The 21,615-nt window shown below is 41.6% G+C and overlaps 1 protein-coding gene across 6 annotated transcripts in view; it reads right to left on the reverse strand.

The window, feature by feature from the left end:
• Positions 1-244: 244 nt before the first annotated feature.
• PGM2L1 (phosphoglucomutase 2 like 1) overlaps positions 245-21,615 on the reverse strand; it is a 47,476-nt gene continuing 26,105 nt past the window's right edge. For 5 of the 6 annotated variants that reach the window (XM_042457666.1, XM_042457664.1, XM_042457663.1 and 2 more), the window contains exons 4-15: positions 18,865-18,971; positions 16,821-16,905; positions 14,152-14,235; positions 12,978-13,171; positions 9,972-10,161; positions 9,713-9,810; positions 8,745-8,925; positions 6,889-6,982; positions 4,988-5,117; positions 4,570-4,759; positions 3,781-3,914; positions 245-3,006 (exon numbers count right to left, since the gene is read on the reverse strand). In XM_042457666.1, coding sequence (XP_042313600.1) covers positions 2,904-3,006; positions 3,781-3,914; positions 4,570-4,759; positions 4,988-5,117; positions 6,889-6,982; positions 8,745-8,925; positions 9,713-9,810; positions 9,972-10,161; positions 12,978-13,171; positions 14,152-14,235; positions 16,821-16,905; positions 18,865-18,971 — 1,590 coding nt within the window. In that variant the 3' untranslated portion in view covers positions 245-2,903. The remainder of the gene's footprint in view (positions 3,007-3,780; positions 3,915-4,569; positions 4,760-4,987; positions 5,118-6,888; positions 6,983-8,744; positions 8,926-9,712; positions 9,811-9,971; positions 10,162-12,977; positions 13,172-14,151; positions 14,236-16,820; positions 16,906-18,864; positions 18,972-21,615) is intronic. The other variant, XR_006102884.1, reaches the window with a different exon arrangement.

Genomic DNA, 21,615 nt, shown 5'->3' on the forward strand with positions numbered 1-21,615 from the left:
TCTGCCCTCTCTGTGCTTCAGTCGCAAAGTAGGAATGAGTTGGGGACCAGACCCTGAAGGGAAGGCAGAGCTGCAAAGTGGCATACAGATTTGCCTCGGACTTCTTTGGATGCCTGAACAACACAAAAATGGAGACAGCCATAACAACATGGCTGCCTCTTTAGTTACGCATTCCTATACTGCAGGGCTTTCAAATATACAGTAAATGGGGAAAAGGAAAACAAAGAGTTAAGGGTTGTTTTTAAAAGTATAGGTATACAATAAATCTCACTCAAATATATGCACAATCTGGAAGGCATTTAGCTTTAAACAGGAAAAAACCAATATATATATATATATAAATAAATATAGCATGTAAATCCAGGACAAAATCCATCAGGAATAACCCTTGCACGCATCCTACTAAAGTTTCGAGAGCAAGTTCCTAGTGAAAAGGTGCTCCAGAAGTCTTGTGCAAGAGAAGCAATTCCCTGCCCTCCACAAACATTCAGAAAGAAGTACTTTATTATTAATACCACAGAGCCAGGGCTCCACCTGGCATTAATTCACCCCTATTTCACCACCATATCCCCAGCTAGGTGTGCAAGAAACTGCCTACATTTGCACACTGACTAGAATCACAGGTGCAGCCTGGTTTCATGTGAAAGAGAAGCATGCTGGTGCAGGCAACTTGTTTGCACCATCCTGCAGCTCCAGCCCAATGGACAAAGCCTGCCAGAAATGCAAAGTGCCTCAGGGATGTCCAGGAGCCCAGGCTCAAGTTTTTCAGATCCCACACAACATGCTGGACCTGTAAGTCACAAGGTTTCTCATTGGCTTGTTTGGAAACAAAGCAAGAGCCAAAGGGCTGTCATCAGAGGAAACTTTCCATGTCTGGTTTGTCCTCCTTTTTGGGGGCATTGGGAAGAGTAGCATCCGAGCATGCCACTTGTTCACAGCAATCCAGACAAGGTTGCCACATGGCTGCCACGGACTTTCTTGCTCCTGTGAACTAGCTGGGTCATCGGTATGTTAGTCACCAACACTACCTTGTTATAGCCAACACAAAAAAGGGGTGTAAGGGAACAACAGGAGGATGAAGTCAAAACAACCAGTGGCAAAGGTAAACTGGGATGCTTTCACTCTCTACCTGCTCTGAAGGATCTTGGCCAGAAAGAAATCTTTGGAGTTGAAAGAGCACTTTGGAAGTGAAGTGGTCTGGAGCTGGAGGATTCCCTTTTTGTAAAGACTGCCTTGGTCAACTGAAACAAAGAGATCTGTGCCCTGTTCTGAGGTGGAAAAGCTGTTGCCTGGGCTATTCTTGCCTCACACTTCAGACTCCATTCCTGAACTGCATTTAACTCTTTTCTCCCCTTTCCATCCTGGCAGCTTCAGCTGTTGAGTGTTAAGTCACTCAAATGTGGCTGGCCCTCAACTGTGACACTTTCTGTTAACTCAAAAGATTCCCAAAATCTGGTCCCCCAGGAATGTTGGGCTTCAACTCCCAGAAGCCTCAGTCATCTTGGCCAGTGGTCTGGGATTCTGGAAACCAAAGTCCAAAACACTTGGAAGACCAGCATTTGGGAATCACTGTATTAACTGATAAAGAAAGCATCGTCAACACAGAGTTCGTAAGAATTGCAGTCCGAAGATTCTCCGCTTCTGGAAGCTCTTAGCCCAGCCATGACCTTTCAAAGACTCTCACTCTGTTCTGGGATCTCTATTTAGAGCTGCTCAAGGCATGTAAAACTTTGCAAGCCACACACTTATTAATGTCTGGTGCTGGATAAAGCTAAGAGACCATCTTGTTGGAATAGACTTTTAAAGAATGTACTGATTCAATTCCACTTTTTTAAAAAAACAAAACAATTTAACAGTACATATTATTCTTTTTGTGACTCCAGAATTTTGACTACTGTTAGAGAAAGAGATCTGGAACCATCTGCAAACAGATGTGGGAGGTTCTTTCTCCAGATTCAATCCAGAACAATGGAACTAACTGTTCGTAATTGTCTAAGAGCTGGAGTCTCTTGGGGTATTTCACTGAGGCAAGTGAAGGCAAAATTGGCACAACCACATTCAGCCACCCTGGCGTTTGTGGTATCCCTTTAAATCTGAATTTGTTTCCTTGTTGCCAAGAAGCCTAACCGGCAGGCAATCCTGAGAGCCAAAACTAAGGTGAGATAGGGCACCATCCTGGTTTTGGCCCTGAGATGAGTCAAACCTCAATTTACACATCTTGCCACTCCTTTTTTGACTGCTGAGTAAACTTCAGTATAAGTATACAGACAGATAAGAATTCAATGCACAAAAAGCACCTTTCAGAAGAGAAAGAGATTTAAATAGCTGGAACTTTTTTTCAAGACTACAAAACAACTTGGACTAAACTAGAAAATCCTAACTACCGAATTCTATTAAACAGACTGGTAAAATTAAGACTCAACAATACAGTAAAGATACCAACATTCAAAACAGCTACAAGGAAGCAGAACCTTTTGTCAGGCCAATACAATAATCCTTATCCAACCTGAAATGGTTTTTCAGCTGCCAAGGGCTGAATATAGAGACCCGACGTTAGGCAAATGCAAGATGAAGCCCACAGAGAAGTGGTTCTTGTTTTGAGGCCATTGATCAATTCTTGGCAAAGTTTCCAAAATTTGCCATAATATTTTTGTGTTCTGTATGCAAATCTGGAGGAACCCCCAACAACTTGCCCCAAAGCTGTCTCACTACTTTGGACAGAAGGTTGACAAAACAATACTGCTTCCACATTATGAATGCTGGCTAGGGAATACATACACGCACGCACGCACACGCACACATATATATTAAATTAATGCAAACAGGAGTTATTGTCTTGGTTCATTTGTTCCACGTGACACAGTGCATGGAGTGACCTCTGTTTCAGCCAATGGGGGAGAGGGCTACAGCGACCGCCAGATCAGTCCATTTTTACTGGGCTCCAGAAAATTCTCAATCAGAGCATCAATGAGTTTCTGCAGGTCCTCTTCCAGGAAGACTGTGTCGCTAAAGAAAAGAGAAGTTAAAGGTTAGGAAGACAAATGCAACACCGAAACTGGGACAGCGAGGAGTGCTTTAGCATACTTGAAAGCTAGTCTATCATCTGCACCTGTTCCTAGAAATGCCTGATCTGCTCACGGTGACATATGACTTAGTTATATTCCATCTGGATTACTGCAATGCCTCCCCATGGCTTCAAAACTTGAGTTTGTAGAAAAACTGGCAGTCAGAGTGTTAACGGACTGGACAAAGGAAACATACATCTCCCCTGCTTCAGTCTGGCTGCCAGTCTGTTTCTGGGCACAATTCAAAATGCTGTTTTATAATCTAAAAAGCTCTATATGGCTTAGGTCCAGGCTGTCTGACAGACACGTCTCCCTGTATGAGCCTGCCCAGGCCCCAAAATCCTCTGGAGAGGCCCTTCTCTCAGTCCCATCACCTTCACAGGTATGGTTGGTAGGCACACAAAACAGGGCCTTCTCAGTGGTTGCCCCCAGACTCTTGAACTCCCTTCTTAGGCTGGCTATAAATACGACTCCCCTGTTAAAGTAGATCCACTGGCTGCCAGTTTTCAGAACAAATCAAAGTGCTGTTGATGACTAGGATACAAGTTCAATCCCCCCACACCCCAGGAGCTACTTGAGATCTGGGCCACATTGAAATTTACTGACACTTCCTGCTCTCCAGGTACCTGGCTCCCACCTACAGTCTACTGGCCTTGATGCAGCAATCACACCTGATTTTCCCAGGTGATCACACAAAAAGAAAAGTATTCCTCACCTCTGTTCAGGTGGCGCACACATCTCTGCATAATATTTGATCTTTGGTTCAGTTCCACTTGTTCGAAGGGTAGCGACACAGCCATTCTGAAAGGTGAAGGTGATCATCTGGCTGTTTTTACTCACAGGCAGCACCTGCCACAACAAAAACAGAGGCACACAATGGGACTTACAGATATTTGAACTATCTTCTCCCCTTTCTATGCAGCTTTTGTATGCCCTTCCTTCTAGGAGAAGTTTTCTGTTCTCTTTCACATTCAGTAATCCATAGGTTCATGGTCAATCTATGTCTTCTCTAGTCCAGAGGGCCGTCCCATAATTTTAGAGCTCCTCCAGAGAACTGGAGGACTGTGTGCATCATCATGGCTACCACTTTGGGTGACCAGAAATTGTGGAACATCAGTTCTAATTGCCTTTGGGGCTGTTTTGGCACCCCAAAATAGCATTTTACAACCCTACAAAGGTAATAGTCCACTTGCTCAAGTTTCAAGCAAGGAAATATGGGACATACAAGTAATTGTGAAGACAAGCTAAGAGTTGAGTTACACATTCCAAACCAAGATATCAGCTTCAGCCAGAATGATAGAAAATGATGCATTGCACTATTCTGAAGAGCAAAATTTCCAAAAAAACCTGTGTGGTTTATGAACCACCAGAAGTCTGAACCGCAAGAAGTCTCTGTTATACAGAGATATGGATGTCCTGGTTATTGTGGGTTGGGCTGCCAGAGATTATAAGCAACCTGACTCTCTTTTTCTGCCCCATTTTCCTAGGAAGCACCATAACTCACCGACTTCTTATTCGGTTGGCTGCTGTCATACCCAGTGGTGACATCCCGGACATCCAATATACTGTAAGTGCCACAAGACGCTGGGTAGGAATTAGGAGAATCATAGTTCCGAAGCCTTTCAAATATCCTTTTGATAGTGGGAGGATCATAACACAGGAAATAGGAAGTTCTTGAAATGTGATGGCCATATCTGCAAAAAAAAAAAAAAAAGCCATGATACCTTTAGTGGCAGAAAACCAGATAAATTGTAAACTTAAATTTGGTCACTAGAAAATCTACAAAAAGCTAAGCAAAGACCACCATGAGACAGAAGAGGATGGGGAAACTGAATGCCTGGCTTCAAAGATTTTTTTTAAATACTATCTTTCTCTGTCTGCAATTCATGCATCCAGTCCCATAGGTGAAGCCCAGGGCTTACATTTTATATATGTCCATTAGTTGGTGTGCCAGCATTTGGCTCTTGGTATCAAGATAGGCAGCCATTTCAGCTATCACCACAGCTGCACTTACACCATCTTTGTCCAACACAGAATTGCCACACATGAAGCCTGCAAGTGAAAAAACAATCCATTCTCAGAACTACATTTTACTGTTGTGCATTTTATTCCTAGGTCACCTTAAACCCCTTTTTTATTACTCCTCTATACTATATCTCAACACAAAGGCTAGGAAGAGACACTTGTGTGATGGGAGCCATGAGAAATTGCAGTATTGGAAAGAGCAGTTGAATCCCAGGGCCACCAACCAGAGTTTTGTGGGTCAGGCAGGGGATGGGCTACTCTCTAGCCCAGCAAGAGTGAATCTGTTTCTCTATTCCTTCCCTGCTCAGACCAGCTTTAAGGAAGTGCTCACACAGCCCCTATTCCCCACCAAGAGATTAAGCTTGCAGTATTTACAAATCATCATAGTGACCCACTAAAGTAGCACCCAAATCTCACATGGTTGCTCCTTACTAGCTTGTTATGGAGAGAGGGAAACCCTTGTGATGGGAGGGGGGGGACCACTTATGGCTTGCAGAAACTGAAGGCAAAGGTCAGAGGTCAACTATAAGACCAAAGCAAGGTAGAGTCAGGCTGAATGAAAGGTTTCAACCAAGGAAAAATTTTGGAAGCTGTAAAGTTGCTAGGCTCTTGGGAACTTTAAGGAAAAGCTGGTTAAGCATTTGTGGGGCATTCCAACCCTCATACCTTTAACCAAGTAGCACTTTCCATTGATAAGAATAACAATCGGAAACACACACACCGTTTTCACCTGGTGCTTTGCTTTGTAATTTTCCATTAGGGCTTAATGCTTGGTGGTTAATGACTGGCTAACATCTATCAAATATAACCCTATGTTTGCCTGTGATGGCCTGTGTCTTCAAGGTGTGTGTGTGTGTGTGTGTGTGTGTGTGTGTGTGTGTAGGAGCACCTTCACATAGTCAGTTGACTTATGGTGACTCCATGAAGTTCATAGGATTTTCTGAGACAAGGAACACTCAAGAGGTGCTTTTGCCAGTCCCTTCCTCTGAAACGTAGCCTACAGCTCCTAGGATTTGTTGGTGGCCTCCCATCCAAATACTAACCAGGCCTGACTTTGCTTAGCTTGCATGATCAGATGTGATCTGGTGACTTGAGGGTATGTAGGCTGTCATATGATTGCCTTCGGTTGTTATTTGCTGTTGCTGTGAAGACTTTCAAAACGGTTCAGTGCAGTTTGCTCCAGTGGCAGACTGTTCAGTTTGCCCTTCACATGTTTAGATAAACTGCTGTCTTCAGCCTACAACAGACTCCATTGGGAATCCCCCACCAAAAGAGACAACTGTTCCTAGGCTGCAGCTCCAGGGAATGATAATGTTGAAAAGATTTAAGACAAGGCCCTTTAGGGTTCAAGTTGCAATGAATCTGGATAAGAACAAATGAAGAATTGCTAAGTGCACCAGAAAGTAATTTGAATTATGTATGGTAGCAGCAAAAGTGAGTTTCTCGATGCAACATCCTTTATCTGAAGTTAGCTGTGTGAGTGAAAGACACCATGATATCCCACAAGCAAGTATACAGTCTCCCCTTTCAATGCCATGGAAGACCGCACAAGAGAGTTCCTCACTGGATTCAGCCCTTGGACTCTATGTACTATCAGCCTCTTGGAACAAAGGGACTTTAGGTACTAAAATATGCAAAATTTATTTTCATATGGTGAAGGAGGAGAACAAAATTTAGAACTGCCTCTTCCAAATTCTGTTCTAGACCTTTAAAAAAACCCAGAAAAAATTCAAGACGGTTTTGTGTTGTCACAACACCATCCAAGGCAGGCATCTCACTCCAGCCCCTACACACTTACCAATAGACTCTTCAAAGGCAAAGAGGACTTCTTTGCCACTGTCCAAGAGGTCTTTAACTCTGCCACCAATCCATTTGAAGCCAGGGAGTGTATCCTGAAAGAAGACAGGAAAGGACATCCTCTTAGCACAGGTTGCTTTCAAGATACAGATGACCTGCCAGCAGATACCAAGGCGTTTGCGCCTTCTAAGTGCAAGCACTCACTTTACTGATTGTGCAGGCTTAACTATTGTTGTTGTGTGTGTCTTCAAGTCATTTCTGACTTATGGCAACCTTAAAGTGAACTTATTCCATTGTTTTCTCAGCTAGAATCATTAAGACAATTTATTTTAGCATGAGCTTCCATGTATATCAATCCACTTCCTCAGATGAAATGATGGAGTTAGTGCATCTGGGCAAATGGACTGAACTCCACAAAGGCTCATGTTAAAACAAATCAGTCTTAAAAGTGCTATTTGATTCCTACCTCCCTTCCCTTAATTTTAATCTTATACTGAAAGAAGCTAACAACGCTGTGAAAAATATCCCTGAATGTGCACTAGGGGGCATTAAAGCCACAAGGATGAACAGATGCTAGCCATTTGTCAAGCGGCATGTTCCCTTTTTAGTTCTCACCTTTAGCTACACTGCTCAGTATAACCCCAAATAAGAAGCACAAATCTGAACCCAACAACTGCAATGAAATTTGGCAGCAAGAGTCAAAGGCTCAGTACCTCTTTTGTCCAAACCCAAACTTGGATATCTGCATATGGTCTGGACCAGGGTTCCCTGGAACCCTAAAGTTTGTAACAGATCATGATTAGAAAAAATGAACTTTTTAAAATAGGTTATAGATATAATAATTTCTATGCTGCAGTTCCCTGAGACCTGAAAATTATTTCACAGGTTCCTCCGGGAGTTAAAGGTTGAGAAAAGCTGGTCTGAAGTAACTAAATGTTCCCCTATTCCATTTCCCTACAGTAGAAAGTAAAATGTGTTAATCAAAGAGATGGACTCCATCATGCTTCATGTTTCCCTTTTAAAAAACGATTCCAAGTTGTGCCCAACACCCCCAAACTCTTCTCCTCTCTTCCATTCCTCTCTTTATTCCACCTTCAAGGGGTTAGCTCTGTCTGAAGATACTTCCAGTTCCACAACAGGGGCATCATTTCATTTCATGAAAGACCACACATTGACGGCTGGAAGTTATACTGAAGCCTAGACTACTCCAGCTTGCCCAGGGTTCCAGCTGTTTTGGGGGCATATTTAACGCTGGCTCCCCTGCCCTCCGGAAGACTGCTCCAGCCTGAGAAGAATGTTATTATTAATTAATGCTTGAAGGAATAAGGGACCAATTATTGCTATTATTGTTGTTATTTGCTATGCATTCTTCTTGCTATTTATTATTATTGTAAATTGTTAAGTTATTTTTATTCTATTGTTATTGCTATGTTTTTTTCTTACTGTTGTAACCCTCCCAGATTTTTCATGATAGGGCGGGCCATAAGTTATTTATTTATTTATTTATTTATTATTTTAGATAAGAAAAGATCAAATCAGTTTTAAAAATATGCACTTAAGAACAAAGACAGAGTGCATCTGTACTCAGAGATCAAGCCAAATTGATAGCAGTACAGTGATGGAAAAGACAGTAATGCTTGGTAAAGTGGAAAGAAAAGAGAAAGACCATATTCCAGATGGACTGAGTTCACCAAGGAAACCATGGCTGACTGAGTAGGACAGCTGAGGACTGGGGCTCCTGGAGGTCTCTTGTCATAAGTCGAAGCTGACTTGTTAGCAAATAACAGCAATAAAATGATAGTGTGTAAAAAGCCAGCAGAGATTATAAGAGAAGAGAGGATGCTACACATTCCTTACTTCAAAGTGAAATCCTTCTTTGCGGGCAATGGTCTTCAGGATCTTTGAGGAGACAGTAGTTGCCAACATGTAAACATTCTTGACATCAGCATCTTTAGAGCAGTTCTCTTTCCAACAGGTAAACATCCACCAACCAAACAAAGCTGCCAGTTCATTGCCAGTAAAGACTTTCCAGCGGCCACTGCAGAAATAGAAAAGCAGCGCCAAATATCTGAAGAAATTCCCATGAAAATCCAAAACACAAAAGGAATTCAATCTATGTATTCGGTGACTATGAAACCATTTCCATTTGTCCAGTAGCCTGTTCTGTATGATGGAATTAAAAAAAACAAACCTCACAATCTTAACAATTCAAACATTAAGCACAATTACGCCTTGCCTTTCTAGCGGGGATGGAAAGAATATTCATAAATACTCAAATCTCAAAAAAGAGGCTTCTGGACTGTTGGGAATCCTGGACCGATAAGAATCTTGGGACCTTCTGCAAAGATGTTATTTTTTTCTGTAGAAAGTAAGCTTCTTGATAGAAAACATTATTTTTTCCCCAAAGAAAACAACATTTTTACATAGAAAATGCACAGAAAAAACGTGTGGATTTTATTTTATTTTACTGCAGAATAAATTCTGAAATGTGAAGAGCCCTTCAAACAGAAAAATAGCTCTTGCCCATAAGATTGAAACTTATGAAGATTTACTTCCCTAGCATGTAATCACACTGCAGAAATAAAACAGTTTGAGACCACTTTAACTGCCATGACTTTTTCCTACAGAATCTTGCCATCTGTAGTTTGGCGAGGAACCAGAGCTCTCTGAAAGACCAGGCTGAATAACTCAGCAAACTACAAATCCCACAATGGCACAGGGTGCAGCCACAACAATTAAAGTGGTGTCAAGCTGCTTCATTTCTGCAGTGTGACAAGTCTCATTTCCCCTTCACCAAGAGGCTTCAAAAAGGATCTTTCACTTACTTCTCCTGGAGTTCTGCCACAGCTAGCCTATCTGCATCGGGATCGGTCGCCACCACCACCCTGGCACCTTCTTTCTCCGCAAGCCGCAAAGACAATTCCTGGAAGAGGCCATGGATTCCTTTTAGTCACTGCAAAGCAGCCAGCTGAATTTCTCCTGCCCACTGAATGACTTGCTCTAATTCTGTTTCCAAAGCTAAGGCTAAATATGCTCTCTGCACATGTGGACAGAGCCACAGTTTAAGCGTTACAACATACGTACCAGCACAGATTCCCCTTCCTCAGGGTTTGGACACTTGACTGTGGAAAAGTCTGGATCTGGGTCTTTTTGTTCAGGGACTGGAATGGGAGGCTGGAAGCCAAAGGCCTGGAAAGCCAACTGCACATAGTCATGCCCGACCCCGTGAAAAGAAGTGTGAACAAATTTCAAGCTGGTCTTTGTGTTCAGCTCCCTGTAAAGAAAACCACAGGATGTACTAAGAGGAGACCAGCTTTCTCTCAAAGGAGGTGACACATTACACAAAGGTGTGGTAAGACAAGACATGTAGCACAAGCAGCTCACAGGTGGCCAGGTGAGCCTGGATTCCTCCTCCCAGCTTTAAACTGAATAATGAAATGCTGGCCTAGAGGCAAGGGTTGCGTGGACTGCCTACTCTTACTTTTCTTTTAAATACATACTTGAGATCTAAGCTTCCTTGAGTCCTTGTACTGGGAAGAAGGCAGCATATTATTATTATTATTATTATTATTATTATTATTATTATTATTATTATTATTATTATTACTGAATGTTCATTTGAGGAACTTTTTAAAGTGTAAAAGGTTTTACACCTTACTATTCCAAGGATCTGGAGTGTAGGGCTCAGAGGTCTCACAGAGAGTGGGCAGCTTCTGCTTTAAACTGGCCAGTATCTGATCCTACAGACAGTCAGGGTAGGGGACCTCCAGTTTTCTAAATCTAGCCCTTGGAACTAGTGAAGCATCCCTTACTCCAGGTGTCTGGCCAGGAAAACAGGTCAGGGATTCTGCTTGTATACCAGCTATCCTGTTGCTCATCTATTTCCCTGTCCAGACCCTGGTTGAGGGGCTGACTGCTGTGCTAATGGACAACATTTGGACACTTGGCTTAGGCAATTTCAATATTTCAAGTTACAGATGCTTTAGCAGGGCCTCCTTAGCAATCCATGGCTGCCATGCCATCTCTCAATATATCTTCAACTTGACATACTCTGCAAGAAACTATTGACCAGGTGCAGGAATTCTGGCAACTTCCAGTTATTTTGAAATACAACTCCCATGATCCTTATCCATTGGGTTTGCTGAGCAGAGCTTCCTGGAGTTGTAGTCCCAAACACCTTAAGGGCTACATATATAATCAATAATAATATATTTTTATTTCTTTCCCACCTTTTGTCAAAGCTTGAGGCAGGGTACCAGCATGTTAAAATACAAAGCGTACTACAAACACATAAACCCAGAGTTAAGATACAATACTATAAAATCTTTAAATTACAGTCATATACAATTTCATATAAAAATTAAAAGTCATATTTAAAATTGACTGGACAGGCCTGCCAGAAGAGATATGTCTTTACTGTTGCTTTAAATACAGTCAATATTTTCCGCTGTCATCTTTCTTCTGGCAGGTCATTCTAGTTTGGGGGCAGCAGGTGAAAAAAGTCCTCTGGAAAACCACTGCCAGTCTAGTCCTTTCTCAGACCTGAGTGTACGTGGCAGACTGTATGGTAGAAGGGGATCCTGTAGGTAACCTGGACCCAAACCATGTGGAGCTTTAAAGGTAATAACCAACACTTTGTATCTTACCCAGAAACTAATTGGCAGCCAGTGAAATGTTTTAAGACCAGTGTAATGTGATGTCCCAGTAATCAGTCTGGCTGCCATATTCTGAACCAGTTGGAGTTTCCAGACTTGGCACAAAGGTAGCTCAATGTACAGCACACTGAAAATGTGCTTTGGTCAGGCCTCACCTGGAATACTGTGTCCAGTTCTGGGCACCACAATGCACAAAGGACATTGACAAATTGGAGTGTGTCCAGAGGAGGGCAACCAAAATAAATAATAATAATAAATAAAGTTTTTATTTTTATCCCGCTCCTTCCCAAGATCAGGGCGGCTCACAACACAAATGGTGAAGGATCTGAAAACCATGTCCCTAAGAGGAAAAACTTAGGGAGCTGGGTATGTTTAGCCTGGAGTAGAAACGGTAAAGGGGTGCTATGATAACCCTGTTTAAGTATTTGAAGGGGTGTCACACTGAGGATAGAGCATGTTTGTTTTCCGCTGCTCCAGAGACTAAAACATGAAACAATGGATGCAAGGTACAGGAAAAGAGATTCCACCTCAACATTAGGAGGAACTTCTTGACAGTAAGGGCTGTTCGACAATGGAACACACTCCTTCCTGAGAGTGTAGTAGAGTCCCTTTCCTTGAAGGTCTTTAAACAGAGGCTGTATGGTAATCTGTCGGGGATGCTTTGATTGTGATTTCCTGCAAGGCAGAATGGGTTGGACTGGATGGCCCTTGTGGTCTCTTCTAACCCTATGATTCTATGAAGCAGTTCAGCCTTGAGGTTACCAGCATGTGCACACTACAATCTTTAAGTCTCCTGATTATAGGAAGGGGGACAGTTGGCGTATCAGCCAGAGCTGACAACAGATACTCCTGACCTATCTGAGCTGGCATTTGGAAAGACAGATTCCAGAACTCTGCAACTGTGAATGCAGTCTTTCAGGGGGAGCATGACCCCACCCAGAAATGGGTGACAGACCACCAGCCTGAGATTAGGAGCCTTGATAGCAAGCACCTCTGTCTTATCTACACCCAGTTTCAATTTGTTTTTCTTCATCCAAACCATTACCTGTATATGTTATTTGCACCTACTATTTACCACAAGGTGTAAAGTTTAAAATCAGAGGGAAGGTGTTGTGTTACCCACTCCCATGGATATTTCCTGATGAAGTTTAGGTGAATCTACATTAAGATGAAGAAGGCAAATATGTGTTACTAAGCATCTTATTCTACTTAATTCACAATTCTGTATGCAAATAGGGTGGGTGTATTGGACAGTCCCTTGAAAGTAGACACACTAAGTTGATCCACCTCCAGAGACAAATGGAATGATTCCTGGATGCTCTTTGGGGGGGGGGGTGTCTAATTGAATGACTAGTTCTTGTTAAAGTACTGGACTCACTATGTCAACTTGATGCCCCTTCAGTTGTAACAATCCCCCATGGCTTTAATTTATTACCTGTGGTAGCAGATCTTTTTTAGATCCTCCATGTAGCTTGCACATATTTGCTGCAGCGGATCTCGAGTAAGAGGGCTGCTATCTACCAGATTCTCATTCCAAGAGTCATCCCATGGCTCCACACATTCTTCTATACATTTCAGGATCTCTTTATCATGTGGAGATGTGATCTGTGCACCATTTTCCCAGTATACCTGAAGCAGAGATCAGGTCAAGAATTCATGGTGTAAGGGCAGGGTCTGAGTAGGTTCTATACACTCCAGTTCTACTACACAGCAGCAAGTACACTCCTAACACAGACATACATATTATTCATAGATTAACAGAAGCAAAAGAATCTTCAGCAGGAATACAAGCTCTACATAATGTAGTACTGCCACACCTCATATACTGCCTCATTTACTTACAAGCAATTATTTTTACAAAAAATTAGAGGGAAGAACACTGAACCTTGACAAGGAAAAGGCCTTCCTTGATTTGGGAATCACTAACCAACTAAAATAAGGCATCCTTTCTTTATAAGGAAGGTATGGCAGAACCAATGAGTGGAGGGAAGGCAGCATTCATACAGTGCTTTTTTAAACAGAGAAGTTCTCAGAATGATTTACTTTAAAGCAAAACATAAAAGGATGTTAACTATATGTGACAATTATTGTACCCAAAGACAAAAACTGTGGGAAAGAGAGAAACCAGCTGTATTAAGCAGTAGGAAGAAGATTTCTTGCTCTGTTAAAGCCAGGAATCAATGAAAAACGACAGGATTCTTTGGTGAGTAAGCCAAGATTCATTTCCAGGTTGGTCAAAATGGCAACTCATGCCATTAAGAATGAAACACAAATCCCTATACATACCATGCCAACTTTCAATATATTGGAGATGTGGAACTGAAGAAAGATTTTGAAAGGTATTCATAAACGCAGGCACCAAGACAGTATACTGTCTGTACTAACCAGCTGAGTCAACCACAAAGACTCGAGCAAAGGAGATCAGACACATTTTCTTAAAACCATTTCCCCATTAAGAAAACAGAACGTCACACAGGATTCAGTTCTAGAACATTCCCCTGAATGTTTCAGTTTGTGACAATGACTGCAGCATCTCTCACATAGGTATTTCTGAGATTGAGAAAATGGTAATTAATAATTAACATCCACCTAGAGCGTTCCCAACATACCTTGTAGCCATTGTCTTCCTTGCGGTTATGGGAAGCAGTAATCATCACACCAGCTATGGCTCTGAGCTGCTGAACTGCATAGGGCTGCAAGACAAAGTTCCATTTGTTCCAGGATGTCAGGGTTTCCAACAGAACTCCAGGAAAGAACAAGAGTAACACCATGCATACATACAACTGGTAAAAGGCGTACATTTGGAACTCTGAATACTAGCATTCTAGGTTCAGAAATATTTTAAATCTTATTACAGTAAATTAAAATAAGCATGACATGTCTTTTTAACGACTTTTAGACTTCAAGCTGCAACAGTAAATGGCTTGACTTGCTGTTCTATGAACCTACATTGAGTGGGGGACTGACCTGATGCCTGGTAGGGCCCCTTCTAATACTATGATTCTATGACTTAGTGATGTTACTCTGTTAAAGCAGCATTTAAAAATATTCCTGATGGAACATACACAATCCCTATAAGAATTTAAAAGTGTAGCTCTTCGTAAGTATACAAACTCATGGTTTTGACCACTTTAAATAGATCAGATTTAAGAAGATACTCCTATATGCATAATGGATCCCAAGATGGCACTTCATGGACATAATACAGGAGACTGTTTACTGTACACTTGTTCCAAAAGTTTCAAATGGCTTGATGTGTGTTAAGCTTTCTCCTGATTTTAGGCAGCCCTCTGAGTAATGGAACCATGATTTTCAGTTATGATGACTTTGGAAATTGAGTGTTACCAGTATAAATCACTGTAAGCACAGGCTTGAGAATGAGAGGACAAATGCCCAGACAGACTTGGGACAAAGACACAAGTCAGTTACTCCTACTGTAAAACAGGAAGGACCACTACAGGGCATAGCATTTGATCAATCAGAGAGAGGGCTGACATTCACTCTGGTTTCTATTTCCTTTCTAAAGCAACAATCATAGCACTGCTTCACTGCTGTATGCAGAGTACGGCCTTTACAGCATGGAGTCAGAGTCAAAGTTGTGAAGTTGGAAGCAATTTTGGCTGAAGTCAGAGTTGGAGTAAAGAGGAGAATTGAAAGAATAGTAATATATTAATATTTCTTATTTATTAATATGGTAATATATTTATTTTATTATTTTCATAATCTTGTTTGTAGTTTTAGATTGTGTACCATAGGCTGGCTTTTGTTTCTATTTTGGATTGTTGTTTTTTCTCCTTTGTAAAGTGCTATGTAAAGGCTATGGCACTACACAAATAAATGCAAGAAGAAGAAGAAAATGACTTCAATTTCAAAATAAAAACAGTAACATTAAATGCCTAGTTTGTTACATATTTACTTTCATAGGAATTTATTAGCATTTTGTTATTCAGAAATTTTAATCAAATAAATATATTTTATGTTCTATCAATCTAAATGGTCTGATGATTGCTTTTAATTGTTGCCTGCTTATTTTAAACAATTCTATGTCATATTATTACCTATTGTTTATACTGTACGTATTTTGTAGATTGTATGCCATTGGCAGGTTGCATTTTTATTAATCATTTGTATGTACCGCACTGTGTACATTTATAGCAGCAATTGCTGAAGGTGCCTGGGGCTAGGTTAGCTTCTACTTCTAGAAGGGCCTTTTCTACAGCTGCCCCAGCCCTTTGGAACACGCTGCCCACCGAGCTCCGCTCATCTACTACCCTGGCCCAATTTAGGAAGGATCTCAAGACCTTCCTATTTAAGCAGGCATTCCCCGATTAAGATCCTGTGGGCCTCCCCTCCTCTTCCGTGGCCATGAGGACGGGCTATGGGGCTTTTATTGCTGTTTTTATTTTGTATATTGATGTTTATGTGCTTTTAACTTTGTATTTGTGTGCACCTGTTGCACTGTTGTAAGCCGCCCTGATCTTCTTGGAAGGGCGGGATAGAAATAAAGATTTTATTATTATTTATTATTAGAAAAATAAACCTCTTTAGACAGTTAACATCTTTAGACAGCTTTTAAAAAGCTGTCAAGACGGATCTCTTCCGGCAGGCCTTTCCAGATTAAATTTTTTCCCGGCCCAGGCTCCCGGGCCCCCGATTTCCCTTATTCCTCTCGTGGCCCCATCCCCTGATGGTGAGGATTGCTGGGGGTTTTGGGGTTTAGTTTAGGATAGTATAATTATATATTGTTATAGTCCCATTTTAATACATTTAAGTGTTTAATAATTTTTTAAGGGGGGGGGAAGGGAATATAAATATTTATGTATATTTTATTCTGTAAATTTTTATGTTGTTCACCGCCCAGATTGGCTTTGCCACCGGGCGGTATAGAAATAATAATAATAATAATAATAATAATAATAATAATAATAATTATTATTATTATTATTATTATTATTATTATTATTATTATTATTAAACTATAATAATAATAATAATAATGATAATGCTTCATGTGGTGATGATTCAATGTCTTGTGCTAACATTCTACTACAGTAAATTTGTTATTAATTAATACATATTTACCACTCACGTAGGTGTTGAAGTCAAAGTGTGGCATGCTGACTCCACAGCCCTGCCTTACAGTACACAAACACAATGTATTCAATCCAAAAATCACTTTACTGCCATTGAATTCAATAAAGATTCACAGTGGAGAGTAGAACCCAATTCAAAACCTACTAACTACGTAATCAATCATAATGGGAAGAGGAACACTTACCACAAATGGCGTAGGAACATATCTTGAGAACAAGTAGACAGGGACGCCCTTCGCAAGCAGGACGGCTGCCGTGAGCTTCGCCAGTCTGTGGAGGACAAGTAATGATCAGCTAACTCCAGTGCTCATACATCTTGAAGTTCTAAGCCAAGAAAACAGTATGACGGTATAGTCAGATGTACAGTTGGCTCTATCTACGGATTCTGCATCCATGGATTCAACTACCCACAGCTTGAAAACATCCCCCCCCAATCCAAAAAGCAAACCTTGATTTTGCCGTTTTATATAAGGGACACACACCATTTTACTATGCCATTGTATACAATGGGACTTGAGCATCCATGAAGTATCCACGGGGGGGGGGGGCTGGAACTAAATCTCAGCGGATATTAAGGGCTCTACTGGAAGCATCCTCACTGGGTCAAGCTTTGAGGAAAGGCCTGCTCCAGATTTGAAACTGAAGTTGGCATAGCATTGATTACCAATGGTAATATTGCCAATAACACTCTCCCTTGCTAAAATATCCTCACAAGAATTTTGTAAATACAAAATATTAAAGCGACCAAGGAATAGGTCAGCAGGTGGGAGCATGTGGCACTTTCAAAATTAAGTCACAGGAGTAAAGGCAAGATGGAGAGCTGGGCCAGCATTCAGTTTGATGCTGAGTATACATCTCACCTAAGCTGTGATCTGTCACTCTCTGGATCAGAGACCTGTTGTGAGCTGTGTTATGTCATTGTGCACCCCAGTATTGTCATTGCTCAATAACCTCCCTCCAAGGCAAAGTTTAATTGCTTTAATGTTTATAAGGGACAAAAAATATTTGGAATTATAAAGGAATTAAACTCAAAGAAAATACAACATGCAGAGCTTCTTTTATATGCTGATCTCATACTGAATAATCAAACTGCTTCTTGAATCAAGGAGGTGTTGAAGAAAACAAAGATCTAAAGTTGCAGCTCCTGGGCATCTGATGGACCCCTGTCCATTTCTGAAGAGCCCAATTTTGCCTCTATAGTTAATGTAGCTTTATCATAAAAAGAAATTTTATGTTGCTGTTATAATAAGTGAAGAGACGTAGCGATGTGCAATGTGAGTGGAACCATGAGCGCTAACAGATCCATGGCCTGAACCTCTGCAGTGTATACCTTAGCTCCTCCAAACAAAGGACCTTCTCCTGCCCCGTGAGAATAAAATCTGATCTGTTATGTGGAAGGGTTTATACCTCCAAGTCACTTCGCCTTAGACATTAACAGGCGGACAGTCAGGACAGCTGCATCACCTAGATTTCTTCCTCTTGACCTCTAATTTTTTCTTCTATCAGTAAATAATATTTTTTTAAAAATGCAAAAATGGTTGAAAAACATGGGGTTTTTAACGTTGAGAAACTGTGACAAGAAGAATCCTTGACTGATGAGAATCTGCATTGTTCCAAACTTATTCTGTCCAAAATTTTCACAAGGTTATTTTGAGCAGAAATCATCATTTTCTGTGCAGGAAACAGCCTTTTCTGCATGGAAAATAATATTTTAATACATAGGTATTAATTTAAACTCAGAAAATCAAATGTGTGCAAATTTGACAGTGAATTACAGCAATTACAGAAATATTATTTTGCACACGGAAAAGGACTGTTTCCTGTCCAGAAAAGGATGATTTCTGCACAGAACAGCTGCAGGGGATTTTGTTTCACAGAATAAGTCTCAAATTGCCAACAGCCTTTGAAAACTGTGTAGTCAAAGATTCGACAGACAAGGGGAAGGAGAAGGAAAGGAGGAGGAAAGTCTTGTTTAGTGCTTTTAATGAGAGAAATGATTTCATAAGAAGTTGTTGGAATAGTTACTACAAGCCAATAGTTGAGAAAGAAAGACAGAGGTACAATTATTTGCTTGATGGAAACTGTGTAGTTTTCAAAGACTTTCTCACAGCAGGTAAAAACAACTGAAATTACCAATTGCTACCTTCGAGAAGAAACTTCATGAAACCTTTTATCCCTACCTGGAAGAGGGACTGAGCTATTCCTATTCCCTGTGAACTAAATCATTACCTTGGGCTACTGCACCTGCTGGTCGCCTGGCCTCGTGTGTCATATCCAATGACAAAACCTCGTTGCTTGAAGTCTGAAAAACATTTCTCAAGGTATTTGTACATCCCCTGCAGCAAAATAAAGGAAGAAATTGCATATAAAATGTCTCTTATCTGCTTAGGTTTTCGAAACCATTCCTATCCCATTGGCACAGGGTAGGTAAAGGTTCTGTACCATACAAATAAAGATTTCTCCTTCGCACATGTGCAACAGATAATAAATCAAAGAAAGGGAAGCTGAATCTTGCTGTTGTTGATAACTATCATTAGCGGTAATAGCAGCAGTAGCAATAGTAGAATTTTATTATTTGCTCATTTAAGTCATTCTAGCTTTCACACATCCTTTAGCCACAAAGCCTTCCAAAGTAGTTTACAAGATAAATGGTACAGCACTCCCTGCCCCAAGGTATGGGACTTAAATTTAAGATCTGACAGACAAGGGAAAGGGGATGGGGATGGAAGGTAGGAGGAGGAAAGTTTTGTTCAGTGCCTATGGTGAGAGAAATGGTTTCACAGCAAATGAAGCCAAGACACCGGTATATCTCCGTTAATGAATAGAACTGACGAATGTAGGGCACTATCTGACCACATTCTCAGGGGGGTGCTGTACATTGATCTATTCCCCTCACCACAGGATAGTCCTATTGCAAAATCAGATCTGCCACTTCATCTCCATGCACAAAGACCAGTTATCCATATGTCTGTACCTGGCTTCCACTCCACCAAATGCATCTGAGGAAGTAGACTGAAATCTACAAAAGCTCATGCTGCCAATTTCTTTCTTTCACTTAGTCTCAAAGGTGCTACAAGATCTCTCTACATACTGATTCTACATACTAACACTGCTGTATCTTTGGAAGTTACAGTAGGATTGGCTAGAGTAGAATTCTTTTTTCAAGCTTTATTGGATTGTCTACAGCAGACACGCTGCTACAACCCAGCACCAAAATATCTGTGTTACTCCAGTCCTCCTTCACTCTCCTCTTTCACTCTCCAGGTAGACTGGACAGGGAAGAAAAGGTGCAGGTGGGCAGGAATAAAAAGACTTAACAAAGAGGAGGTCCTTTGTCAACTGAGGTGTGCCTGTAAAAGTTTTACCACTCCAAAGATGTGCTGGATAAAACTCTCCTGGTAGTTGTCATTAATGTCAACAGGTGACAACTTAACATACAGGTAAGAGGTCAAATTACTTCCAGTGTTATATTGACATCTTTCACCCACAACAACCGAAAATGATTCCATAAAGATGGAGCACATGATGTTCTTCTCTCATACTGTGACATGTATCTTAAAGTGAATCTGTGGCGCGTCACAGACCGCCGAAAAGCGGTGGCCTGCACCCGCCCCTTTCCCCGCCGGATCAGGGCCTCAGTGGCCAGAGCGGCAGCTGCTGAGGCTCCGATCCGCTGCTTTCCAGGCCGCGAGGAAGCGGCAAAAGGCCCCTTCCCCAAGGCCTGGAAAGGGGTGTCCTTGGGGCTTCAAGCCCCAAGGACACCCCATGGCGGTGGGGAGGAGGAGAAAGGGGCCGCTTGGCCCCTTTCTCCCTTGCGTCGCTGGGCGCAGCCATCTAAAGGCTGCGCCCAGTGACGCAACACCAGGAAGGAGCACCATTTCAGAGCTCCTTCCTGCTCCGATGAAAGGGCGCACTAAGCGCCTTTGCACGGCGCAACGGCATCACATCTGCGCTGCCTCATTTGGAGGCGGCGCATTCGTGACGCCATCATGGCAGCCCCCATGTAGATGGGGCACCGCCATCTTGTACGTCCTCAGGACGTATTAGGCTTGGGGGCCTCAAGAAGTGACGCCCCTTTTTAAACCTAGGACGTCCTGAGGACATCCCTTATGGCGATTTGTAACGTGCCTGTGTAACTTGGTCTTTATTTTATTTTATTTTTTATTTTTTAATTTAATTTCTATTCCACCTTTCTCCCCGAAGGGACTCAAAGTGGTTCACAGTAACAATTCCAAAAACATGTTACCTGAAAATCTGTTGTTGTTGCAGTGGGCTCTGACCACAAGTTGAACAGGAGTCAACAATGTGAAGGAGCAGTTTAAAAAGCCAATACAATTCTAGTTTGCATTAATACGACTATAGTGTTTAATCAAGAGAAGTAATAGTACCACACTATTCTGTTATGTTCAGACCTCACCTGGAATATTGTGCCCCATTCTGGCCATGATAATTCAAAAAAGATATTGATAAGATCGAGCATGTCCAAAGAAGGGCGACTAAAATGGTAAAGGGTCTGGAAACCCAGCCCTATGGGAAGCGAATTAGGGAGCCGAGTACTTTTAGCTTGGAGAAGAGATGGTTAAGAAGTGATATGATAGTCCTCTTTAATCATTTGAAGGAATGTCATGTTGAGGAGGGAGCAAGCTTGTTTTCTGCTGCTCCAGAGACTAGGACCCAGAGCAATGGATGTATGCTCCAAGAAAAGAGATTCCACCTCAACATTAGGAGGAACTTCCTGATAGTAAATGCTGTTCGACAGACACTGCCTCGGTGGTGGAGTCTCTTTCTTTGAAGGTTTTTAAACAGAGACTGGATGGCCATCTATCAGGGTGCCTGGATAGTGAGTTCCTGCATGGAAGAATGGCATTGAACTGGATGATCCTTGGGGTCTCTTCTAATTCTATGATTCTAGAAAGCAAGATGGCTACGCTGCTGTCCAGAACAGAAGCCGTATGAAGCATTGTGCACACTTCTTGTATG

The sequence above is a fragment of the Sceloporus undulatus genome, chromosome 3 (genome assembly GCF_019175285.1).
Source record: "Sceloporus undulatus isolate JIND9_A2432 ecotype Alabama chromosome 3, SceUnd_v1.1, whole genome shotgun sequence".
Taxonomy (NCBI): domain Eukaryota; kingdom Metazoa; phylum Chordata; class Lepidosauria; order Squamata; family Phrynosomatidae; genus Sceloporus; species Sceloporus undulatus.